Source organism: Hetaerina americana, unplaced genomic scaffold (assembly GCF_022747635.1).
Source record: "Hetaerina americana unplaced genomic scaffold, ioHetAmer1.1.p SCAF_2, whole genome shotgun sequence".
Taxonomy (NCBI): Eukaryota; Metazoa; Arthropoda; class Insecta; order Odonata; family Calopterygidae; genus Hetaerina; species Hetaerina americana.
Window position 1 is genome coordinate 16886479 of NW_027286763.1, and position 25993 is coordinate 16912471.

Here is a 25993-nt window from a genome sequence, read left to right on the forward strand (position 1 = left end):
TGAAAAATAATTTTTACAATATATACATATCTTTCCTATAATTCGTAGGGTTTTGCCGGTTTTTCACACCCCCCTTCTCCTGATGGGTGTTTTCCTGCGTGGGTTTTTTTACTAGGTGAGCCATGCCTCGCTCTTCCTAGCTTTTCCCACAAACCTCATTCTTTGCTTAGACTGTCTCTATTTTATTGTTCTCTATTTTTTCTGACATTTACTTTGAGTATATGTTTAGGTGTATACTTAATATATATATGTATGTACATATGGATGCACATATATTTTTTCGTAGTGCAGAATGTCTGCCTGTTGATATTTATTTACTAGTATATACCTTATATGCATATGATAAATTTTATGGCTAATAGAATATGTATACCACAATGGGTTAAACGGAAGAAGGGGCCATTTGGTCTCAATTTTGCCCAAATAAATTCCCCTATATATCTAATGATAATGTTTTATTACTATGATTCCAAGACCAACATCATCAATGACCTTTGATAAAACGTTAATACTAATTCCCTCTATTATTTCAAGTTGAAAACTGTTGTAAAATCGTACATTTTCCCTAACTTCTAGGAAGAGTTGGTCTCATAAGGAAAACACTTACAGCAAATAGGTAGGTAGGCAATTACAACAATTTACCGCAAAAAGCACCTGCAACACTAGAGCTGGACCATTAAAAGAATGACACAAAAATGCCATGCCTCCATATTCCTACCTTAAGTACATAATAGGGGCCTGTAGCAAATACTGTTATATTGCATCTCCTTTTCAATATGCCTACTGTATGTTAAATTTCTTGGTGCAAATCTTTCCTCATAATGAATAATGAAAAAATCCGTACGTGGCTTAAATTAATTTGCTGACAGTTCTCCAAAATTTATCAATGTGGTCCAGAGCAAGGAACAGGCCTACCCCCTCGTGTGTATTTCAGACACTTCATATTGGGTGAACTCTAACCATTACCTACCCGACTGACCTTTGGGTTGATTAGTGTTTATGGTTTTATCTATGAAGTCAGCTGCAAACTAAATTAATAAAGAAAATTAAGCCAAGATATCACCTGGCTATAAACACATACATGTAGGTTTACAGTAACAAAACACTTGTGCACTTATTGCAATGGCTAATCAATTAATATAATTGCAAGAGGAAAAATTAGAAAGCTACGAAGAAAAATTAGTAAGTCATATTTAAAAAGTATGCAATTATTATTGATTACAATAAGATTGCCATGCACAAACATTACCTAATTCAATTACAATAATGAGAAGTGTGCACCCAAAATCTCTAGAATTAAGTGATTGACTTGGTAAAAATCATGTTTTAGCCTCTAAGCTATGAGCCACCTTGGAGATAAGGAGACTTTTCCTTTTATGGAATTTCAACAAATGTGTTGTTTTCACAGATTTCCTTGTATGAATTTGTAATTTAGTGCCAATATTTTCGTTGAGATTGTGATACTCCTGTAACAAATATAAAATAGGAGATTGTAAAAAGAGTCATCATGTCTATGTCACAATATCATTAAGAATTGCAAAGGGCATTCTACAATGAATAATATTTGACAAATTAAGTATCCTTTGAAATAAGGGACAAATTCATAACCCTCAATATAAAACAGATTATTTCTTGAAGATTATTATATGCTTTTTTTTCCTGTGAAAAAATTTGAAAAAATCAGTGCTTGGTGAAAATGTATGGTGCACTCAAAATTTCAAATTTAAAGAAAAATGAAGCCTTGAGTGAAAATGGTAACATTCATGTAGTATACTTAAATTTTTATTTTTACTATAATCTTAGAAGACATTTCAAATAGGAAATCTATATCATACAAGTAAGATACAATCTCTAGACAAAATAATTTCCATTCAATCTGGGCAAATTGCTCATACACAGACGTAAGACTGGCCATTTTGTACTTCATAGTAAAATGCCTTGGAAAAACAAACAGTGTAACAAGAGGAATACAAAAATTTGGACTCGGACGGATCCAAATTTTGTTTGACCTTTTTCTCAAAGAATTCATATTTTTATAACATTTGTTAAGGCCTACCTGAATATTCTTTGAAACAATTTTACACTTAAAAGGGACAGCTGGTAGAAGAGATTTCCCACTATCTTCATTCAGACTGGTAAAATATTACTTTTATACAGTTTCTTCTAATATAATGTGCTTTTTAAATTAAACATTTACATTGTCTACAAAAAATATATTGGCTTATCAACTTACAGATTCTGGAATGATTTTATGATGCAGGAAATATTATTCTCATCAGATTTTACATCAACACAAGTTTTATTCTTTATAATAGTTTGAAAATTGCTTGTATAAGTCCAGTCTTGCATTTTATGTTATGATTTGATAGACACAAAGCACAAAATGTCTTCATATGTACCTCAGGCACATTGATAAAGTGAAAGGCAGCATCATTTGTCCCTGTTGGACATGGAACAGGATTATTTCTAGCAAATCATTGAGGATTTTTGTGCTTTGTTATTATGGTATTATTTGAATTTATGCATTTCATATATACCTATATATAATATATTGATATAGAGAAAATAATTTGGTATGTCAGTTAATTTGTAAAAAGGATACAAAACTTCTCACATATCATGAGAAATTCAACTTCTGCTATTTTATTGGTGTAGCAAATGAAATATTTAGCAAAAATAAAGAGTTCTGTGTGGAAAAATGCTCAAATCTGGAATGAACGGATAATTTCACTCTCATGGCATTAACACCAAATTGATGCTCATAACACTTTTAGAGCTTACTCTTATAAAAGCCATTTGTTAAATAAAAAATTCATTAGCCATGTGGATAGCAAGAAATGGAAGTATTCCTTGGAATTGTATCAACTGACACTTGGTGCCAAACTCATATGTTTGCCAATATAAAACATTTGACCAAAATAAATACAAACGCACATTTGACATTTTAGGCCTTTCAATAAATAGTTATCTGGCAAAACATGTTTATTTAAAGCCCATGTATTTCACTACTTTGTTCTATAACTAAAAGAATGGCATCAGCCATAAGGACTCAAAATGCTATCAAAAGGCAGTGTTAGGACAAATTGTACACTTGTTCATCATCGCCTACTGCACTGGCCATGGGCAGTGTAACAATACAGGTATATCAAAATACTTTATGTGAACCCATCTCTCAAAAAATTCTCATGAGAAATCACATATTGTAGTCATATTCAATTAGCCTCAACAAAACTCAATAGAGCATTTTGACCAATTCTTTACACAAGAGGGCTGAACACAACCCACAGGTGTAATACTCTTAGTTTTGCGATATTTTAAAAAATGACAGGAATAGAAAATATGAGGCCTGAGGCTAATATTGGTGGGAATTCGAACTCTAACTTTTCCAAATGAGATCTGTTAGAGACTTCATTTGAGGAGTATAGCCTTCAGATCCTTAACATGGCTCAATGCCCACTTTTGACAAAGCTCTACGAACTTGGAGGTAGGTCATCTTCTAAAAATTGCCACCTACATATTGCACTTCTACAGATGGTTTCTAACTTCGCACTTAACATTTTTCAATTGCATTTGTGTCCAAGTATTTCTTGCATGTCTTCCTTAGAAACACAAATTTCTTCCAAAATGTCTATGAGTGGATGTTACTGAAAGACTATATGCATTAATACTCCCTCTGAGTCTTTCAAAGCAGATAAGGTACACATATTTTTGGTCGTTTTTCAAATTAAAGTAATATTTATATATATATATATATATTAAACTCACATTAAATACATACAGATAAGTCTCTCATCATAGATTTCTTTCAATGGAGTCTGCCATTTCCTCATTTTCCTGCTTATCAGGTAGGAAACCAAACTTTGATTCCCCTCATCCAAAACAAATTTTTTTCATAAAATCTACGCAAATATTTATACAATGTTCCTCGAACAGTTTCACCATTTGAGAATACCGAGCATGGGAGCAACCCTAACCTGAGACCAGAGATGTATCTCCCTCAGAGGATCCCCACGAGACCAACTTTGCCAGGTCAACTTGACCATGCAGGTCACTTTGGTCAGTCGTTGAGGTTTTTGCTCAACAGCAGGTTATTATGTGGCCCCGAGAGGTGGCGTATGAGCTCCTGGAGGGAGTCAAAAGAGAGTCTGCAGAAGCAGCAGTTGAACCTAGTGGAGCTTACGCCCGTACCATTGGGGCCACTGCCCTCGTCTGCGGCCAGCACACCGCGGTGGACTGAGCACAGATGCTTGAGGAGGTGTGCCTTCTGCTTGAACATGGCCACGCACAAGCGACACGCGAACGGCTTCTCGCCCGTGTGGACACGCAAATGAGTCTTTAGGTTCCAGCTCATTCCGAACTGCTTCCCACAGTACTCGCACCGATATTCCTTTGACGGCTGGTTCCCCGCCGTCCCCCCCCCGCTCCCCGACAGCGACCCCGCGTTCATCATCTCCTGCTGTTGCTTCGCGCTAGGGTAGAGGCCGCCCGGTATTCCGGGGCCGTCAGTGGGCGACGCGCCCCCGCCGTAGGCGTCTGCGCCGGCACCCCCCTGCTGGAACAGAGACCAGGCCCACGCCACGTCCTGCCCTCCGTGAGGAACCACTATCCCGCCCGGGAAGACCGCGGCGCCCAGCACCCCCGGCCCGCCCACCGTCCCGTCCTCGCTCGGCGGACGGTACTTGACCACTATCTCCTCTGGAGTCGTATCCTGCAGGAGGACGGGGCTGGGGGGCGCCGTGGCGTCCGCGCCTCCCCCTCCCCTCTCCTCCGAGACCGGAGTGCGCGCCCCATCGCCTCCGCCCCCCTCCTTGACCGCCTCCTCCATGCCAATGGCACCGCCGCCGCTGAGGCCCCCGGTGATGAAGGGGGATGACGGGGGGCAAGGCACGAAGGCCGTGTTCTGCGCGGGCGGATTGTGGAACCCCGGGCGCTTCCTGGGGATGATGGGGGGCTGGGGGAGGGGATGGAAGGCCCCTCCGATCTCGTCGCTGTTCCTGCCAACGAAGGAGGAGAGGGCGTTCATCCGCCTGCCGTCGGTAATCACACCGCCCTCCTCGTCCTCTGGGCCACCGTCGAGGCCACCGCCGTTGCTCAGGGAATGCTTCTTGCTCGGGAGGCCGTCTGAGTTCACGTCGGATTTCCTCTTCCGGTGAGGAGACTCGCTGTCTCCGTCCGTCTCTCGGTGCGGCAACGATGACTGGCTACTCGACTCCGCCACCGAAGAATATGAACTTAACGGACTGCTCGAAGGCTGGAAATGAAGCGACGTGGAGCAACTTTAGTCATGGTGCTATTTTTTAATACTGAATTCCATTATTACGAATGTACTTGTACAAATGTTTATCCACGAATACACCAACCGAAATTTTATTAAAGAACTTACATACAATGCAGGTGTGGTTGTCAAAAATAAAAATAAATGGACATGATGGTAAAGCCTAGATATGAAGAAAATATATGGAGATAAGTGATGAAGGAAGGGATATAGACGGGGTACAAAAGTGGTGATCTGGAACAAGTCAACACAATTAATGGGAAGCAATAGGTTAAGGGAAAGTTGTGCCACTCTTTCATTGTAGTTAGAAGGAAACGGGCCACAAATAAGCCCAAACTGAAGATATACCCAACTTTATGCTGGTGATTTTTTCCATCTCATATCACCCATGTAAATTTCACCCACATTTTTCTAGGATAGAGGGAAATCTTGTATGCTGTGTTGCGTTTGTCATTAATCTGCCACATTACCACCTTGGTACTATTAACTCGACCAGTATATTGATTAACCCAAAGTTTTAAAGTATTAATTAGGCTAGAGTAGAGTTACCAATGTCAGTGGATTTCTTAGAAACAGGGCTTCTAGGGCATTCAAGAAAGTTTACAATGGAAAGGATTGGTGAGAGGGCTGAAGCCAACCAATCTATGGATTGCTATAAAGATGAAATACCTCCCTGAACATAGAAATAATCACTTCCTAGACTTTAGGAGGGTTAGTCCTGATACACATTTGCACAAATAAATTAATGAGAAATTTCCACAAAAAATATATCCCCTTTACTTCCAATTACTTAATTGCCACTAAGGAAATCAGATGGCCATTTCTAAGATTTGCCTGAAGATCAAGCCAACCTTTATGACCAAAATTCACTATTCCATGATGGAGCATTGCAAAATTTGTTAACAGTACTCAAAGTAGCTTGAGACAGTCACAGAAAATCTAGCAAGGATGCAGGATTTCAAAAGGTAAAGATGTATTAAGAGTGGGAGATTCAGATATTAATCAGATATGCCCATAAATATGATTACATGCAGCTTATAGAGTCATTGGGAGTATAATTTGAAAAGTAAATACAAAAATGGGCCATTAATCTCAGAAATTAGTTTCATATGATGTGGAACTGCAATCAAAGTTATAGCTGCAACCGGACTTTGATCTTTAGTAATTACAGATAATTTTTCTTCTAAAACTTATTACTTTAATCATTAGGATACAAATGTCTTTGGTTATTACTAGGCAGAAATATAAGGCAACTGCATTTCACAATTATAAACTGTTGGAACAAAAGTTATGAGTTTTTAGAGCAAGAGGAAAGCTGAGTTAAACATCAAAATAGGAAGGTAGGCATGAGGACTTGAGCAGGGGGAATAGTTGAGCTCTATCTTGGTAGTGTTTAGGACCAATGGTCCAAGTATTAGAGACATAAAGAGGAGAATTGCACTAGGCAAAGAAGTTTAAACAAGGAGAAGGGAGTTGATAACAGGCACTTTGAGTAAGGATGTGAAGAAAGGGCGCATTCAAATCTTGGTACGGAGGGTGGTTTCATATGATGTGGAAATATGAAATAAAATTGAAGCAGAATGGTAGGCATAAGTGTATTTGAGTCTTTCAAAAAATGAGTGTGGAGAAGGATGGAGAAAGTGAAGTGGACTGAAAGGAAATCAAACAAGGAGGTGCTAGGTATGGTGAGGGGTAGTGGTAGTAGTATTTAGGGGAGGCGACCGACAGCTGAGGTCATTTGCGCCATTAGGGATGGACATGCAAGGATGAATGGCGGAGAGAACCCCGGCGTCGGCATTAGCCTACTTTTAAGGAAAGGCGCCAAGGGGTCCGCAGCTTAACTTCCCATCCGATGGACGGCGTACTCACTTAAATAGCCCTCCACAAAGCACTTCAAGTAGGGATCGAGATACCTCTGAAAAGTATTCAACACCACCAGGATTTGAACCGGGCCCTCTGGGTGGGAAACCGGTACATTAGCCCCCGCACCATCTCAATCCCCGTATGGTGAGGGAGGAGAGAAATGGGCATTGAGAAATTTGCTGGGAGAAATCAAACAGAGGCAGTTAAGATGGATGCAGAGCATTTTAATTGGGGATGGGATTTTAAAGGCTATGATAGAGGGGAACACATGGGGCAAACCAGGAAGGGAAAGGAAATGGATATGCCTTGCGTGTTAAGTATGAGAAGGAAAAACGTACATGGAAACTCAGATAAATACATCCTAAATGACCACAGCAGCTCCCAAATGTCACCAATACCAATCATCAATGCAGTGAAGTGAAATCATTGACTCAAAATGACACTTAAAACTTGCCACATAATCACAACAATGAAATGCAACAGCAATATATTTGAAAACTTATAGGAAATTAGTGCAGACTGTTTCCAAGTTACTTCTGTAGTACATGCATACCACTCAAAGTGAAAATGATGGTGATTAATTTCACTTGCACTTAAAACATTTTTTGAGTATCCTTCACCAAATTCCCATAATATCATAGTAGAAATAAAGAATAGAAGAGTAATAAACTATAAATACAGGCCTACCGAATATTGCATAATTTACAGGAAAGGACTATAGTTGCAATATGAAAGTACTGTATTTCCCGGCCCATGAGATTAACTTTTTTAATGCAAAATGTGCTCTCAAATCAGGGTATAACTTCAACCTACAAGTGCAAGCCAATTCGTCCTAAAAATATTTCTATTTTTGTCTTTTTTCTCACATCAGGCATAGAAAATGGTGCTTTTCAAACAAATCTCAATGATATCACTGTTTTAAGTTATAAATTTATGCAATGTAAAACGTTTAGTCATTTCTTGCATTCGATGCTGCTATAAAACTTCATATGCATAGGGCTAACAGTGATGTCCTCCCTTGGCAAATGCATACATACACTGTATCTCTCCCAATAAACTTGGAGTCTACTGGCATTCAACCTTAAGTATTACAAGAGTGTTGTTAAGGCATAGAAAAATGTTGATTTTCATTCAAATTTTGAAAATATCAAAATAGAAACAAAGAGTCATGTAAAAAGTTAAAATGATAATAACCTCATGAGACCTTAAAAAAGAAGATTTATCATTGAGTTTTGCATTTGAACTTGAGTTCATGAATTATGTTACAGAACATGGAAAAGAAGCAGATGAAAGGCATTTCGGTCCAGCAATGAGGCCTTCCTGGGATTCAATGATGAATAAATGCTGATATATATAGTGTAGATGCTAATTTTTCAATGTAAAAAATTTTCATTTTCTTCGTGTTAAGTGTTAACATCAAAACACTTTCATTTTTTCTGTCTGAACCAAGAATTTTTCATAAATTCTAACTTATAAACTCAGGTTGCATCTTATGCACCAGTGCATTTTATGGGCCAGAAAATACCGTAAATAGACTTCAATGTATTAGAAATAATTGTTCTATGCTTTTGATTATCACTATGTTTCAATGTCTCATCAAGTGTGAATGCATAATACTGTTCATTTTGGGATTCATTTTGTCAGTGGCACTTCATTTATAAATGTTCTAATGAAATATTGTTTTATGACATAGGCACTTCATCCTTACAGGAAAACGTCCATTAATAAATAACTTTAACTTAAGGAAATACAATTTTATGAAGAACATTTTATCATATTTATAGCTAAAATAATGTGGCCTAATGGAAACATCTTGAAAAGGCATAATTGGCATTGATATATGTACGTACAATTAACTAAAAAATCTTGCTGCCTAGATTTCAACAACATGCTAAATAATTAAATGAAGAATACAATGTACCTTTCCACAGTCCTGTGGAAAGCCGGTCGCACGCAAATAAAGGACAGTGGAAAGATACAATGTATTCTTCATTTAATTAAAATGAATTTCCACAAGGTTGAGCCGGGAACAATTGAATACGCTAATTATTTAAGCTAATTAATAACGCTCTCATTTTAAGTATTTATGTCACAAGTGGGACTTTAAAGAATAAAAATGCTGATAGCTGAGATATGGAAAGGTCGAGGTATGCCAAGGATTAGATAAAGGGAGAATATCAGGGAAACAGAATGAAAGGAGTGGGATAACAAGAATGAATTTTATACACTTACTCAGAGATTTAAATACCTATGAGAACAACATTTAGCTCCAATATACCTCAGTTTCAATATTTTGATATACATTGCTTGGATTTGTCAGCAATAATGCAGATTCATTTTCTTGAACTGCTCTTGTACTACCATTTGGTACACCATCTTGTCCCAATAGCCAATATAATTTTCTTTTGTAGAATGTCTCAACCAAATGATACCAGTAATTGAGAAATGCCACAAAAATTTGTCTTCTGCGTGTCCTTACAACACAGCGGCTTATTTCAACTGATTTCTTGTTAACATAGATGCTAATTATGTCCACCATGATTTCACGTTTGTATAAAATTTGGCTTTAATGAAAATTTTCATGTCATTTATACGACCAAAAAATATCACATAAGAGGGATTTAGCATGCACAAAGAAGATGTCTTCTTTATGTAATAGTTAACTGGGCGCACACATACTTCTAAAATAAGCTGCTATAATAATTTCATGATCAGGGAATTAAATTACACTTTTGTCAAAATGCAAATATTACTTAATCAGCAAAATAAAATAATGAGGTAATACAACCAGATCTTGGTAAAAGGAAGTGTTGAACAGAGGAAATGAACATATGAAATAGTTAATACAGCATTTCATTGATTTTCGGTATTTTAATTAATTCAGGAAAGTCAATAAACATTCATAGTAGTGGTTTTTATGGGAGGCGACCGACAGCTAAGGTCATTTGCGCCATTAGGGATGCATGGGAAAGGAAGGGTGGAGAGAAACCTGGCATCGGCATTAGCCTAATCTTGTTGAAAGGTACCAAGGGGTCCCAAGTTTAACATCCCATCTGACGGGCATTGTACTCTCTCTAAGTGCTCTCCACAAAGTACCTCAAGTAGGCATCGGGATACCACAGAGAAATATTTGTTGTCTCCAGGATTTGAACCCGGACCCTCTCAGTGGGAAGCCTGTATGTTAGCCACTGCACCATCCCGCTCCCCAAATTCATTTATTTTTTTACGAAAATAGTGGTGAATCCTATTAGCTATTGATAGCTGTTTATTTTTCACAAGATATAATGCTAATATACTTCATGCACAAATTAAACTTGATTACTTGATTTACACTTATTTTGAAATGGATCAAGTGCAATAATTTTGAACTATATTATGCAAAACACAACAACTTACATCTGAGAATTCATCAAAGACTTTAAAAGCTACTTCTAAAAATAGAATAATGTGAAGTTATGCCAATTGTTTGTGGAACCTACTGATGCTTACTCAATAGGTGCGAGCATCAGTGACAGGGAAATAAAATTTAACTTAAAATTATCAAAGAAAAATCAAATTGATTTTTGCATAAGATAAATAATACTCTTGACTGATTTGTTGAAATGCATTCATAACATGGAAAATTAGAGACACTGATAAAGTAAAAGTTTCTATCTAGAACAGGAGAACTTGAAATACTTCTAGGACATCTCAGTTATGTCCATGCTATGGTGTTGGGCATGATTTTGAAATTTTCTACTATTATGAGAAACAAATGATAAATTTCAATCACTTCCCTTAGCTCAATTACATTATCAGTGGGTAAGGAGTTCCTGACATAAATTAAACGGGATTTTGGTGCATTTCAGAAATATAATCCAAATCTCAATCAAATTTTGTGATAAATATTATTTAAATGTTTATATAATATATAAAATAGGCTGTCTCGTTCATTTTCAAGCATAACTATCATGAAAAACGTTGCAATTAGACAGAAGGAACTAAATTATACAGTTATTCTTTCATTCATGATTAATTATTTTCACAGACTGGCATCTTAGTTGGCAAGAAATATGTCTGCAATATAACAGTAGACGGAAGATGTCTTGTGTGGCCTTACAACCCAATCCTTACCTTGATGATGACGCGATCCTCGTTTTCACCTTTACCGGAGGCGTCGACCGCCTCGTCCGACGAACCCTCGCCCTCGGGAGTCACCGTGGTCTTCCTCCGGCTTCCCCTGCTCTCCTCCAGGGGGCTGCCCCCCCTCCTCCCTCCGCCACCTTCCTCCGCCCGCCCACCCTCCTCCTCGTCGCCGCGCGTGCACTCCTCCTTGATGGCCTCCCCGTTGGGAGTGACCACGGCTGCCTTGGCGTAGCCACCGCCCCTGTCCGACTGCCGATCCGGCGTTAGGGACAGGTTCACAGGGTTCAGGGAGTTCCTCCTTCGGCCGCCGTGGGGCGAGCCGCAGCCCACCTTGCCGCCGCACCCCTTACGGCCGACCCTATCACCCTTCCCGCTGCCCAGAGGCCTACCGGGGCCCCTCTCCGCCTTGGCAGCGTGCGCGGGCGGCTGTTGGAAGGGCTGCTGGTGGGCCCGGTAGCTGTTGGTAGCGGTGACCGACGCGGCGGAAGGGGGCGGCGCCGGTGCCGCCGTGGGCTGCTGGGGGTGGCTACCCCCGGACGGGGGCGAGGACGCCGTCTCGCTCCCTGGCGCGCGATCCCACAGCTCCGCCGTGCTGATCTGCAGGAGTGCGATTAGCTCGTTGAGGGAGTCCACCTGGCTGGACTGGAGGACGGCCTCGCCCGTGTACAGGAAGTCGAGGAGGTGGCGCAGGTCGGCGATCTGCACCCCCGGGAGGTGGATTGTGACAGGGGTGCACGAGGAGCCACCAGGGCATGGTCGCGCGGCGAGTCCCGTGGCGTGGTGGTCGCCGTCGTCCTCCGTCACGCCCGAGCAGTGGTGGTGGCTGTGCTGGTCCTCAAGGAGGAGCCTTCGGACGAGCGGTGAGGCGGAGGCCAGCACGAGCTTGTGGGCCCGGAGGGTTCCGCCGTCGCAGGCGAGCACCACATCGGCAAAACACTCCAGGTTGAACCAAGAACGTATCTCGTGAACGAGGGACGCGTGGTGCTTGCCATAGTGCAGCGTCAGTAAGCCGCTGTCGTTGTGGTGCATGGTTGTCGTGGAGTTCAAGTTTAGGCCCGTCGTTCTCGAGATCTTTTTAATCACCGACAACTCGTTGAAGAACGCCCGTGAGAAATCGATTCCGTTTTCATTCTGTAATGCAAAGAATGGTAAAGGGTATCAGAGACAGCTTCATTGACGAGACAATTCATCACAAATGAAATTTTCTTGAGGCATAGGCAATACTGCGCTGATTGTCACGGAAAAATTTCTCTCTAAACGATGTCATGATGATTTAATTTCAGATAACACAGAATTAAAAAGAAAAGAGGACATATCGCCACATTTAAAAGTGAAGTAAAACCCGGCTGTCTGTTACCAGAAAACATTGTTGGGAGTTACTATGAATAAATAAAGCAAACATTTATTGATTAAACAACAATGGAGTACACTAGCAAACAGTCTCTTCAGCCCATCTTTGACATATGTCTTTTATATTTGTTGATGGGGAACGCAATAAAGAATTACTGTTTAGTTACTACATTATTTGTTAACACTTAATTTGTTTTGTAAATGGACACATTGTATCAACGACCAAAAGAGGCTTTCGCAGAATTCGTATGATGTCATCTTTTATAACAAAATTATATATATATATATATATATATATATATATATATATATATATATATATATACATACATACATATATATATACATATATATATATACATACATATATATATATACATATATATATACATATATATATATATAAAGTGAAACACATAATATACACGTACGCGGAGGCAATTTTGTAATTGTGGTGATGGCAGCAAGGGCGAACTCACTTGGGCTCATTGATTTCCGACTTGAGGGTGGCTGCCACCTGTTCCTGTAAATGCAGGATGGACATGCTCGCCCCCGCTAACACGCGGCCTGACGGAACATTTTCGCGAGGTTCTTTAGAATAATTACCGATCCTAACAATTCAGTGTATTCGGCACTGTTCAAGGTTGACAGCACCTACTATCTCCTTCAGTATTTGGTTGATCTGTAATGCTTCTGATAGAACAAGATGCCGAGCCCATTGTGCATTCACAACGCACAATTGATCCGTAAATAGACAGTAGTAAGGATCCATATTCCTCATTTGAAAATCAGCATCTTAGGTACGAGCACAATAATTTAATCAATTAAAACTTCACCATTATTCATTCATAGTCATCAGCCTCAAAATGTTCGCGAACTTTGAATGTAGCACACCCAACGACCCTCAAGAACTATACAACGGGCCCTAGGAAACTTGAAAGAAAAACGTGGAATACATTTCGGCTTCACGATTTGAGCTTTTCTGATTTATTTAGGTATTAAGGCATTCACCACAGTTCCTGGGTATCATGTGCTTCACTTTCATTTTGTATTTTCCAAGAAATTAGGGAGGATGGCGGCACGAATGAGGACTTCGCTAGCCGCATCAGTGGGCGCGGCGAGAACCGCTCCATCCTTCCAACAAAAAGGTTTCGGGTTCGAGTACCCCCCCCCCCGGGAATAGTGCGTATCATGCAAACCCAGTCGTATCGCCCAATGAACACCTCATGACAAGCAAGGTGTGACCCAGGGAGACAAGGTTATTTGGAGGGATAACATACTCAATTTGCACTGGACTCTTTACGGGTCCAGTGAGGGCTGAACGGTTTAAAGAAGCGGCCGTCCACAACGAAGGTCACTTGTTCGGATCCCGGCAACAATTAATTCTCTCATGCATTTTTACCAGACACTTGGACCGCTTCCGTGAGGAAAGCGCTTCAAGGGTAGTGCGCAGTTTGCCAGAGGCCATGAGTAAACGAGGCAGTGCTTTGCTGACCGCCAGTACTCCTATAAGTTGGTGCGCACCAATCAGGGTGCACGTATTGCAAGACTGCGGGCAGCCTACTCTTAGAAAATGTGAGTGCCGCAAGCAGCGACCTACCTGCACGGGAGATGTCGCATTTAAGTAACTTTTTAATTCATTCATTCATTCGGCCACGAAAATTTTCAACATAAAAATCATCGCATTAAGCCGGACCGACTGATGAATCATCCAGAGTGTTCTTCATTCGACATCTAGTCGGTTATAAAAATAACGACTCAAAGATTGACTTGGAAGTGAATGAGGATGTTCATTCCCTCAGACAGTAATTCGCTTCTTGTTGGGATATTTCAAACTTGTACATGTGTTGGTCAAGAGACTCCTTCCCGTGGGAATGTACAGTATGAAAAACCGATTGAATCCTTCGCAGTCGATGATGCATTTGACGAAATAGGGGTGCATGTATCCTTTCTTCTCACTTCTACAAGACTTGCTTGAATTACTGAATGCCTGTCTTAACCAACTATTCCGCTCAAATCGATTAACTTATACTACACGGCCGTTTTCAACAGGCTTAAGATAAAGAACCTACTTTTTAATTAGACATCACACAGAACAGGCATTCATTATCTTTAACGGTAAAAATATATTTACGCATTTCGTAACTTGTTTACTATATCATTTCCAGAAACTAGGCCATTTTTTCCACCAAATGAACCATCTCGTCTAAAATTTGAACACACCTATCAGTAACCTACTTCTAACTGGAAGAATTAAAATACGATTTTATACCAATTCGTGAGGTCGCTGAACATAGCTAAGTTTATTTATCGCCTCTTAAGCGACGATGAAAACGAGCCCCTTGCTTTTTTCCCACTGCCTGGCAATATTTTCGAAAAGTTTTGTTTTTTTTCTGAAACCAGACTCTTCTTTAACCAGAGGGAATTCCGTAAATATAAACACTCTTCCATCAAATGAGGTTGGAGAATGTTTTCGTTTGCTTAGCAACTGAGCGTGAATATAACCAGCCAAGGGAAGAATTACACAACACGACAGCTTGTGAAACATTGTGCAATGAAGTCGCAACGTAACAGCGGCCGTTCGAAATAAAAATAAATCCGCCTCTGATCGACGCGAAAGCAATTCAAATCAGAATAAACAACCAGACAACTCGTTGGAATCGGGTACAGCACCCGCGGGGGAGAATGGGGAGAGGAGTGGTGAGGGAGGACACGAGTGAGCCGAAAGGAAGGAAGACGGCCAACATATTATCGGAGGCGAAATGAGGCCGCAAGCCGCTCACTATTATCCAATAGCTCTACTCACCGGTACCGCGACCTGGTATCGCCGAGATCCCATCGGCGTGACACAACTCTTTCGCTTCCTTCACTTTCACTAGCAGCGTTTAGCGCTGGCCCCAGTTGCAAAGGTAAACTCCACTTTCACTCGCTTCCCCCGCGCCGACGCGATCACAAGAAACAAGGAATCCGACTCTTGGGCCGTCTATATCCATTTGTCACGGCCGGGGTTGGGAGCCGGTTTCGAGACGAGATGGGAAAAGGGAAAAAGCGCGATCACCCAACGGCGGACGCACTCACGCCCGCACCTTCCTTTCGGGCGGAGAGTGTCGGTGCGATAAGAGAGTCAGTTGAGAACAAAAGAAGCGAGCGGAACCTCGCACCTCGGCGACAAAAGTCCGACTGACACAGTTCGAGGAGCCTCACGGCGGGAGGGAGGGGGGAGGCAAAGAGAGAGGGGAGGGGAGAGAGGGCAGAGGGGGGGGGAAGAAGGGGTTGAGAGGCAGCAGCGTGGAATAAAATCCTCGGAAGAAGTGGAACGACTCGGGCACTTTTTCCGTCCGCGCACGGATAATCATCCAAGGTCAACCCGTCGTCGTCTTCGCCGTCACTCCCGATATTTCACCGCTATCAGTCGGCTCTCCAAGAAATGTGTCCATCCACTCTCTCTCCGCCTCCTGCTCCAAGAAGGAAAAGGACAAGTGAAGATTCCTGGGGAGAATGTATCGCGCAACAGAGCACCCAAAACGACGAATCACAGGGATTGTTTAGTAATACGCGTAAAACCGACCACGGTAAAACCGAAGTCGCGTTGAGACACCGTCTGGCTCTTGGTGAAGCTGCGGAGGGGCGGTGTGGGAAACACGAAAAGCCTTCCCGCACGGGAGGTCTGGTGAACTATTTCTTCCTACTTCGGGAGCACTTTCCACCTCTCCTTATCTCACCACTTTTCTTTCCCCTCACTCCGCCCGAAAACGGCAATTCCAAGATAACATGCACGAGAAAAAGTATGGGACGTATTTTGTCTTTCTCTTCTTTTTTTCCCCTCAAGAGGAAATTCCGAGGGGGAAAAAGGGGGGAATACGGAGAATATCCCGAGGAAGCGAGTACCGCACTGGTGTGAAACAAACACGTATCCTACGTGCCGTAGTGTCGGCTTCAGAAAGGCGACGCGGTCGACCGTCTCTCGCCATTACACATCGCCATGCTGATCGCTCGGTCTCTCGCGAGCGAGTGACTATTCCTTTCGCCTCGATTAATGAAGGCGCGCACACACAAACGCACGCAGGCACTCGGGACGGGGTAGGGATGGGGATACGGTAGGCGGGTCTTCAGAAGGGGGTGAGAGAGAGAGAGAAAAGGGAGGGGGAGGGAGGGAGGGGAGCACGATCCTGTCATACGTTTCCGCCCGCGGGACTCGGTGGCGCCGAAAAGTACTACCGTCGCCACGTAAAAGCGGGGAGCGGAAACGTAAACAGAGCCGAGAGCAATAGTTGGACCAAGAATTGGCCGGCAGGGCGCAGGTCCGACTACGACTGCGGAGGGATAACAACACCCAGCGTTGGAGGGGGCGGTTGCAAACCCCCTTCCTCTTCCCCGGTGGGGGTGGCGCGCGCGCGCCGTGAAGCGACGAGAGACGGTCGCCCGGGACCGAGCGGTGAGGTGGTACGACCGCTGTAGCGGGCTGGCGAGACGGCTCTTTGACAACGACGGAACGTGGGAGGGATCGGGCACTCGGCTTCCACTTCGCGGAGGATAAACTAACCACACGCTCGAGCAACGTCTCCGGAGGAAGTGTCACCGCTGCCGGTCGGACATTCCTCGCAACCTCCTCCGGTTGTCCACGCGGGCGCTCCCGGCGGAGTGCTCCGGTTGGTCCCGCCTGGTAGCAATCCGCGTTCGCACTCGGAAGAGCGAATCCAGAGCCTCTCCGCCGACGGTGCACCCTTCTGCTGCGGCGGTTATTTTCACGTGCGTGTGGAATGAAGAGGCTACCGTGAATACCTTTCCTCTTTTTTTCCAATGAGATGATGGCTTGATGTAGTAATGGGGTGGTGGTCCCTCCCCTTTCCCGCCTTCGAATCCTTTCGCCCCCTCGGCCCCGGCCCTTACCTGGTGCACCCCGGCGATAGTGTGAGGGATGCGAGCACGGGAGCTTTGGTGCTCGCGACGCGGCCGCTCTTGTTGGCAGCGGACGAAGGAATAACTTTCACAATGCCCCGCCAACACCACGAGGGAACGAAAGGAAGAGAGGGGTCCTGGAGAGGGGTCCTGGAGAGGGGAGCGAGAGGGAGAGAGAGAGAGAGACTTTTGTTCGGAGAGCACCCCTCCCCCCTCTCCCCATTCCCCTTCGCACTTGTCTCCTTCCTTTCCTTCTACCCGCGCCACTCTTACCAAACTCCCCCTTCCCTCCCGTAACCTTCCACTCCCCCCCTCCCGTTCCTTTTCCTATCTCTTTCCAGGCATTCAATCTCCTCCCCACACCCACGTCCTATCTCTCCGCTCCACACACATACACACACACTCTATTCCCCTCCGAGAGGGCGCAATCTTTCCCTTTTTCCTCCTCCTCCCTCCCTCTCTCTCTCTCTCTCTCTCCGCCATTCTATTTCTTTTCCCTACCCTCAATTCCCTCGCCCATCCCCCGTTCCCCCTTCATGCACAGAGGTGTGCTTGTGTGTGTATGTGTGTGTGTATGTATATGTGTGTGTATGTATATGTGTGTGTGTATGCATATATATATATATATATATATATATATATATATATATATATATATATATATATACACATATAGATATATAAACACACACGTGGGAGTGTGTACTCCCCTCCGCTGCTTCCCTCCCTCCGCAGAACTCACTCTCACCTCCGCCTCCCCCTCCCTCCCTCATTCTTTCCCTTTCACAATCCATTCCCACCCCCCTGCTCCGCCACCACGCTCACAACCCCCTTCCCCCTCTCCCCCTCGCCCTCCTTCGACTCACTCACTTTCCTCTCGCCCTTGTTTTTCCCTCTTCTTTGCTTTTATATTCTTTCCTCTCCCTCCAATCCTCTTCCCTTCCTCCCTCTCACGATCGTCCGTTTTCTTTCCTTCCCTCTCAATTCCCCTTTCGATCTCCCTTCTTTATACTTCCTTTCCAAACCATGGCTTTTTTTCCCCCGAAGAAAATAAAAAGATCCACGTCGCCCATCCCTTTGTCTCCCGCTCTCCCCGCCCCCCCGTGCTCCCTACCCCCTCCCCCGGGCGAGCCAAGCGGACTTCCGAGTTTCGTATCAAAAAGCAAGTGCCAACGCCGTCGATGGCATTGCCTCCTGCGCTCACTCTCGCGACGCTAAGCGAACTCGGCTGTCTGATCGGAGTACGCGGATAATGTCGCTTCGGAGCAAGAGGCCGAGGCGATGGCTCAACCGACGGGACTGCTAGCAGTCCTAACTTGGTCATGTTTCTCGCAAGTACCTACGGAAAATGACGCAAGGAGAAGGTCATCAAATATTAAGCCAATATTTTAAGTTTCATCGACTCGAATTAATATTCTGAAATAAGTTAAAGATCTCTTTTTTTTTAGTTTCCCTGGCTCTCGATTGGACACGATTGTCAAGCGCCGAGTCCTTACCAAAAGAATGAATGCAAAGTTGCTTCCGCAAACTTGGTTGTCTCTCTCCGAAGGATAAATATTCTGGAACTATATTATCTTCACGCACAAAATGTATTGCAAACCACGATTCAGGTCAATGCTACATAAGGAATGTAAAAAGCGCATGAGTATTTTCCTCGGGGTTAGTCAAAGAGTATAGCTAGCAGCCCTCGAGACCAGCAACTCCAAATTACGAAGTACGCCCAACATGTTTAAATGTGCCCGACCATAGTCGGCCTGATTGTATGCTGACTTTAGTAGCGATATCCCGGGAGCTCCACTACAATAATTAGTTTCGCATGTTATGTAATCACCTTCCAAATTTTTAATAATTCAATTGGACTTATCAATATGAATAGTCCTTGATAGACTAAAACGTCGACGCTCGATGCGCGCACCTGGTGATCTAGGGTACGAGGGGCGGCGTGGTGTGAGAACTCCGTCGTGTGCATATGCAACGGGTTCGTAAATAAATGTCCCCGCCAACGCCGCGCGCCCTTATGCGAACCCTCATCCACCCGACCTCCCACAGCGTGATTCTCACCCATCCTTGATCCGCTTTAAGCACAAAAGTGTTTGTCTATTTTACCATAGCTGACATTCAGGAAGCCTACGCGAATGAAGTTTGTATCGCACACTCTGGGATGAACAGGGTTCCGTCAACGCTGGCCAATATTCCCACTGCGGAACACCTGACCTGTAGTGACTAGTATTGAACTTGAAGTTGACTGTAGAAGTCAACTCAAATGCAATACCTTTACTTTTGATTGAGCTAAATTAAAAGTTAAAGTCTGATAAAAATAATTTCAGTTAAGCCAAGTTAGAATAAAATTTTAAGTTAATTTTCTAGATGATTTAACAAAAAATAGACTCCCACAACTTTAAAACGTTGCACCCCTACGAAAACTCGCGCAAAACATTTTTCAATTTCTCTAATAAAAAATATGAATTATAAAAGCTGAAAAGTGGATTAAAATTAACAAAAAATTATAAAGTGAATTTCTCTGAATAAAGGAAAGGAGTGGGGTCCGTGCCTCTATTCTGTTCACTCAACCAACTGTTTCCACGGTTGCCTTCAGTCAGGCAATGTTTCCGTCTCTTTTTTTCCATACCTTAATCTTCTTTAATCCTTCTCTTTTAAAAGTGATAACCAACCCACAGAATGATTCCGGCGCCATCTGGAGGCTTAATAATCAAAATTTGTTAAATCCGTTGTTTCATATACTATATACGTTTTTCTGGGCAATAACAAAGAATCGTCGTTCATCCTCGTCTTGTGTTGTCGTTTGGATGATTGATATTAGTGTGCCGTGTTGTTTGTTCTTTTACAGTGATGCACGAATAAATTCAAGGGGGGGAAGTAGAAAGAAATGAGAAAATAAATGTTGCCCAAGTAACATATTAGTAGTTAAATGGTGGAGGAAAAATATCCTTTCCCGACAAGATTGTTATGACAAATTCGAGAGATGTGACGGCATGTAGTTTGCAAGCATATTCATTGTTTTGGCCAGTTTCTTCTTCAAATGGAATGTAGATCAAGAAACTACTTCTTCTTGCAGCAATCTGTCTTGGTGTCAATTAGGGTCGGATGGGTGAATGAAGTAGATTGGGGAAACCTAGTAATCGGTCATTGAACTCGTAATTGCAGACAGTAGAAAAGTGTTAATTCAATCAGTGACGCAATAAAACATTAAAATTAAAAAGACATTTTTGTTAGTTTCTCGGAGAGGGGGAGCCAACTGCCAACCAGAATTTTCCCGGGGTCCTATTTCCATCTCTCGACATTTCCAGACGGTCGACCGCTCTCATATCAAGTGCAATTAGCAATTGGGTTGTATGAAAACAAACATACTTCTGGGTTAAATGCACCTTTACTTCATATTTCGTTGGATTTCTTTAATCGCCTGTCAATCAATACATCGCGCTGCATAAATCTGAATTAGCCACAAAATAGTAGGCAATGTAAGAACAATGCTTTCTCTAGATATGCACCCATGTCAGATGTTTCGTTCTAATTGAACCTGGGATCCAATCTGATCCATTACACCAAATACGAATGAAAGCGATTCATGAAACTAGTTCACCCGTAAGGAAAACTTAACTAGCGCAAGATTCATAACCATTTTTAAGCACTCAAATACTATCTCACTTCTCAGTTTTTAATTCCAATTTCGTTCGGCTGATGATTTGGATTTACGGATTCCAATCGGTGGACGACTCCGGGCGCGCTATAAGATGTGCAAATGGCAATAACTTCCATCAGATGGCATGAGGGGATGGAATCGCGCCCTTACCGGCAATGTGTGTGAATTTCACGCGTCCAGGTGCTTCGTGCAACTGAGGTTAGCTCTAACCTCACTGTAATCCTGAGGTTGGCATTGTATTTCAAAAGCATTTTGAGGTGGTGGGGATCCTTATATATCCATACAAATGATGCTTGAATCTTTCAATTAAATGAGCATGGCTATGGAAAAACTCGTAACATTCGCAGTGGTAGACTAAAACAGGCTAAATGAAAAACAAAAGGACTTGGGAACTTGGGAGGTTGAAACTATCAGATGATATTTACTCCCTCAAGTTTGTTTTGAGATTTCCCTTCCAAAGAAGAAATTACTTAAATTCAATGGGAAATAACAAGAATTCGAACATTTTTGTTTTTCTCCAGATAGGTTTCAGAGCTTAACCGAAAGGTTAAGATTTTGGAATATTTTGATGTGGGGCGTGGACCAATTATTCTGTGACGCGGCGAGTGATGATTAATATATATTTATGTCTACATATATACCCAGGCATAACTACTATCCCTAGTCGTAACGGGGTAATTATTCTGTAACGTGGTGAGTGATGATGGATACATATATACATATATCCATGCATAACTACTATCGATAGCCTTAACGGGGGTCTTGCGACCTTACTTCAATGATTTGGGCAGGGGTTGCGCTGCAAATTAACGTTGTGCAGCTTCCGTTAATTTGAATGACAACAACGCACTCTTAGCAAGGCCGCGCCCTGTGTTTTTGAGAAAAGATATGGGCATAGTTTGTAGGATTTTCATTGAGACGTAGAATGGAGGAGGATATTGGATAATTATGGAGAAAACAAATTATAATATATGACAGAGGAAGAGTGGAACTTGCTTGAGTAAATAAGAAGTCAGAGAAAGTGGCTGAGGGAGACGATGAGAGGTGACGGGATGTTGAGGCCACTGTAGAGGGGGTGTGTGCCGGGTCGGCGCGGACAAGGAAGGAAGAGAATAGGTATAATGGCAATCAGGAAGGGAGTTGCAAAGATTGAAGAGCTGAAGGAAGGAATGGTAAAAGGCAAAAGAAAGAGGTCATGCTCAGCGAAAGTGCTTTAGAATTCCACAACATTGTGTAAGTTTTAAGTGACACAAAGCCCTGCTCTTAATCGGTAGTTCACCAACTGATATTTAAAATAATTACATTCCAAAAGTTGGCAAGTCATACCTCGAGGGCAAAATGGTTTTAATACTCCACCGTATAAAAATATTTCCCAGCCCTCTTTTGATTTTAAATGAGTCGCGAATCAAATCAGAAATTATGAAAATTCCTTCACTCAGTAAGTCCATTTTTTTATATTAAAATTGTAACCGTTTCCGTTTAAGGCTTAAAGCCGACGCATGGGCAAATACTCTTTATTTGCAGCCCGAGAGAGTTTCGTCGTGAGGGCCCCGGGGGCGATCCCACCCTCCCTCACGTTAGCTCGCGTCAACAACAACCCCTTTCTCCCGCACTTTCCCTCTCCCTCCACCACCCTTTCTCTCTCCCGCCCCTCCCCTCTCTCGCAACACTCCCGCACAATTCCCCAACTTCCGAAAGTCTATCTCATCTCCCGCCTTTATCTTTTCCTTTCCCATTGCCGCCCTTTCAGCCGCTCCCCCCTTTAACCATATATCCTCGTCCGCACCCCTTTTTCCCGAGTTCCTTCCTCTCCATTCCTCTCCTCCTCGCCTTCTCTCCCTAGATATATATATATATATATATATATATATATATATATATATATATATATATATATATATATATATGTATGTGTGTGTGTGTGTGTTCGTATGAGAGTGTATATATATATCTCCCATCCACCCCTCTCTCTTCCTCGCTCTCCCTTTACCTTTATCTTTTCCAGAGGCCCCTAAAAACCCACCCCATCCCCCATTCATCTCCTTTCCACATCTAAAAGAGGGTAGCACCCCTCTCCACTCACTCACAACCCCTCGCTCCGCTCCCCCAAACCCTCTCTACAGAAACCCATCTTTCCCAACATTTCCAACAACTCCCCCTTCACATCTTTCCTCATCCACTTTCCTCCCTCCCTCTTCCCCTCTCCCTCTTCCCTCTCGCCGCCATCCCTTTCGGCCCTCTCACACCACTTCCTCCCATCCCCCCTCTCTCCCGCACCCCAAAAACCCTTCCTTTAACCAAAATCCCTCTCCCTCGTCCTATAACTTCACCCTCTCCCCATCTCCTTTCCTTTCTCTCCCCCAAACCCTTCTTCCTCTTCCCCCCCTCCCCACTTCCCATCCAACCTTAACTCTCTCAAAGGGAGGAAACTTCAATTCCCTCTCTCCCTTTCATTCTCCTACTCCGACAGCACACCTCTCTTTTCTCCTTACGCCCTTCTCTCTCTCCCCCTCCCCTTCTCCCCTCTGCCACCCTTTTCCTCTTCGCCCCCCTCTCCACCCACTGCGGTCCCCTACCACTTCCATTTCTTCCTGCGCACAGCCCAACCAGACATGAACGTGGATTCCCTTAGTTTTTCTCTCAGCCATATCTACCTTTCTTATTCTGCGTTCATGGCTTTCAGTTTAATGACATTTCATGGCGCGATTAACATTGTACAGCTCCTAACCCTGAGAGTTAACAATAAGGAAAGTATATTGGATGCTTTTCGGCCGCAGGGTTCATATGATGCAATAAATTGAGAGAAAGATTAAGACAATGGGTAAGATATAGTTGGGGAATGGGGAAAGTTGATAGTGGAAATACCGAGTGGTATTATAAAAAACTAATTGCTGTTACACTGTGGGGTTGCGGATTAGCGCAGATTGGTTTAGAAAAAATGTGCTTGGCTACTTAAGATGAAGAATTAAGTCAAATATCTTGGACGGAACTAAAGATGGGGGAAAGAGACAGCAGCGGAAAAAGATCACCATATTTAGATGAAGGACTTTCTCATTGTTTATGCAACGTAATGCGTTCAATAAGCCCTTCGAGGACCTTGCATGCCCTACCGATAAGTGTAGAATAGCTATGATGAAGAATTATTCAAGTGCATATGTTCCCTATTTTCTCGGTCATCTTTTCGATTGGGATGAAAATGAATGCGTGAACCAACGCCCTCAATTTCATCCGCAACAAAAAATAAAATGCTTATCCATATATCTAGATATCATGTTACCGTGTCAAGCTCCGACCACTCTCATTCCCCACTTCATCTACTCATATTTTTCACCCCCATCTCTTTCCTCGCTTTTCCAAAAAACTATTCCCCATGCCCTCACCCATTCGCCCCGCTCCGTCCCCACACTCCCCCCCGTATACTGCTGTTCCTTTCCCCTGTCTCCCATTTGAGGTGTTGGTCGGTGGTACTCTTCTCTCCCACACAATATCCCCTCACCCCTCGGGCGCGCATGCCCTTCCCAGCACCCCCCCTCCATGGTTCGCGCCTTCAGGAACACCACTGCCGCCATCTCACTCATCCTCGCATCACAAACTAAATTTTCGAGCGTTATTTTTGCTGCCTCGTTTCCAAGGATTTTATCGCCGCCTTTTACGATTTTTTTAAACGCTTTACCCTCGGAAGAGGCTCGTTGCGACGCGAAGGAAACGTCGTCGGCTGCAAGTTGTCAAAGCGCTTCGGAGTGGGCCGCGAAGTTAGTGCAATCTTTTTAATTTATTTCATCAAACTTTAATTGGATATTTTAGCGAATCCTTTAAGGAAACTATTACCAAATCCCCTACGAATAGAAGGATCATTGGGAACGCGAGAATGACTATGTTTGAACGGCGTCCATAGCGCATTAAATCACGTAAAATAGTGCAACGGGAAATTTTGTCATTTCAAACTTTCTCCAAACAAATTACACAAGTTTGTTGTGTGAAGCATAATACAGATTTAACATTATGAGTCTATGCTGAAGTAGTCGTGGAAAAGTTGTATGATCAAAGAAAAATTAAAAGCATCCCCGACGCCAAGCGTTCGTAGTAGCAGTAGTAGTAGTTATTAGGGGAGGCGACCGACAGCTAAGGTCATTTGCGCCATTAGAGATGAATGGGGAAGGAGGAAGAGTGGAGAGAAACCCGGCATCGCATTAACCTAATCTTAAAGAAAAGCGCCAAGGGGTCCGCAGTTTAACGTCCCATCCGACGGATGGCGTACTCACTCAAAGTGCTCCTCTAAGTACCTCAAGTAGGGATCGGGATACCTCTGAAAAATATCTGCCGTCTCCAGGATTCGAATCCGGTCCCTCTCAATGGAAAACCAGTCGTTACCACCCCGATCCCCAGACAAACGCTCGTTCCTGGAAATCTATTCCATTTCGTTGACGGTTTTGGCCACACTCCGAAGTGGAACTTGAGAGATGTTTTAAGCAACGGGAGGGCCGAGAGGATGGGACACGGTGACGGTATCCATCCACTGCGGGGGAGATATACATAATCGGTAGGAAACACACACGAGGGATGGGATCCAACGTGGCGCTGCACCGGCTTGGAAGTCGCCCGTCCCCCACCTACACATCCCGGTCGCCTCCGTAATGTCTTCTTCCCTGCTGCCCTTTCCTTCCCACCTCCCCTCCTCGTTCATCGCCTCTCTCGTCACATCCGCCGCTGCCTCCTCCTCCCAGCCCCTCGCTCAGGCAAGCGGGGGACGGCCGTCAGCCACCCCCGGCCGCGCACCCATCCTTCCTCCGCCGCTCGCAAGCACATTCCTCCTCTCCTCT

The 25993-nt window shown here is 43.4% G+C and overlaps 1 protein-coding gene across 1 annotated transcript; it reads right to left on the reverse strand.

The window, feature by feature from the left end:
- Positions 1 to 1774: 1774 nt before the first annotated feature.
- On the reverse strand, positions 1775 to 16626 carry ken (ken and barbie). The gene is made up of 4 exons (XM_071584804.1): positions 15420 to 16626; positions 11419 to 12394; positions 11252 to 11382; positions 1775 to 5251 (listed from the first exon to the last, which is right to left on the reverse strand). Exons 1-4 carry the CDS (start codon positions 15450 to 15452, stop codon positions 4058 to 4060), a joined length of 2334 nt encoding a protein of 777 aa, XP_071440905.1. The 5' UTR covers positions 15453 to 16626; the 3' UTR covers positions 1775 to 4057.
- Between the last annotated feature and the right edge of the window lie 9367 nt (positions 16627 to 25993).

Excerpts from the sequence above, each read along its gene's own strand:
- ken (XM_071584804.1), bottom strand. The coding sequence starts at position 15,452 with ATGGGATCTCGGCGATACCAGGTCGCGGTACCG. Across the intron at positions 11,383-11,418 it reads GCGCGGCGACGAGGAGGAGG|GGGGCAGCCCCCTGGAGGAG; the intron begins GTGGGCGGGCGG and ends GAGGGAGGAGGG. Across the intron at positions 5,252-11,251 it reads AGGATCGCGTCATCATCAAG|CCTTCGAGCAGTCCGTTAAG; the intron begins GTAAGGATTGGG and ends CTTCATTTCCAG.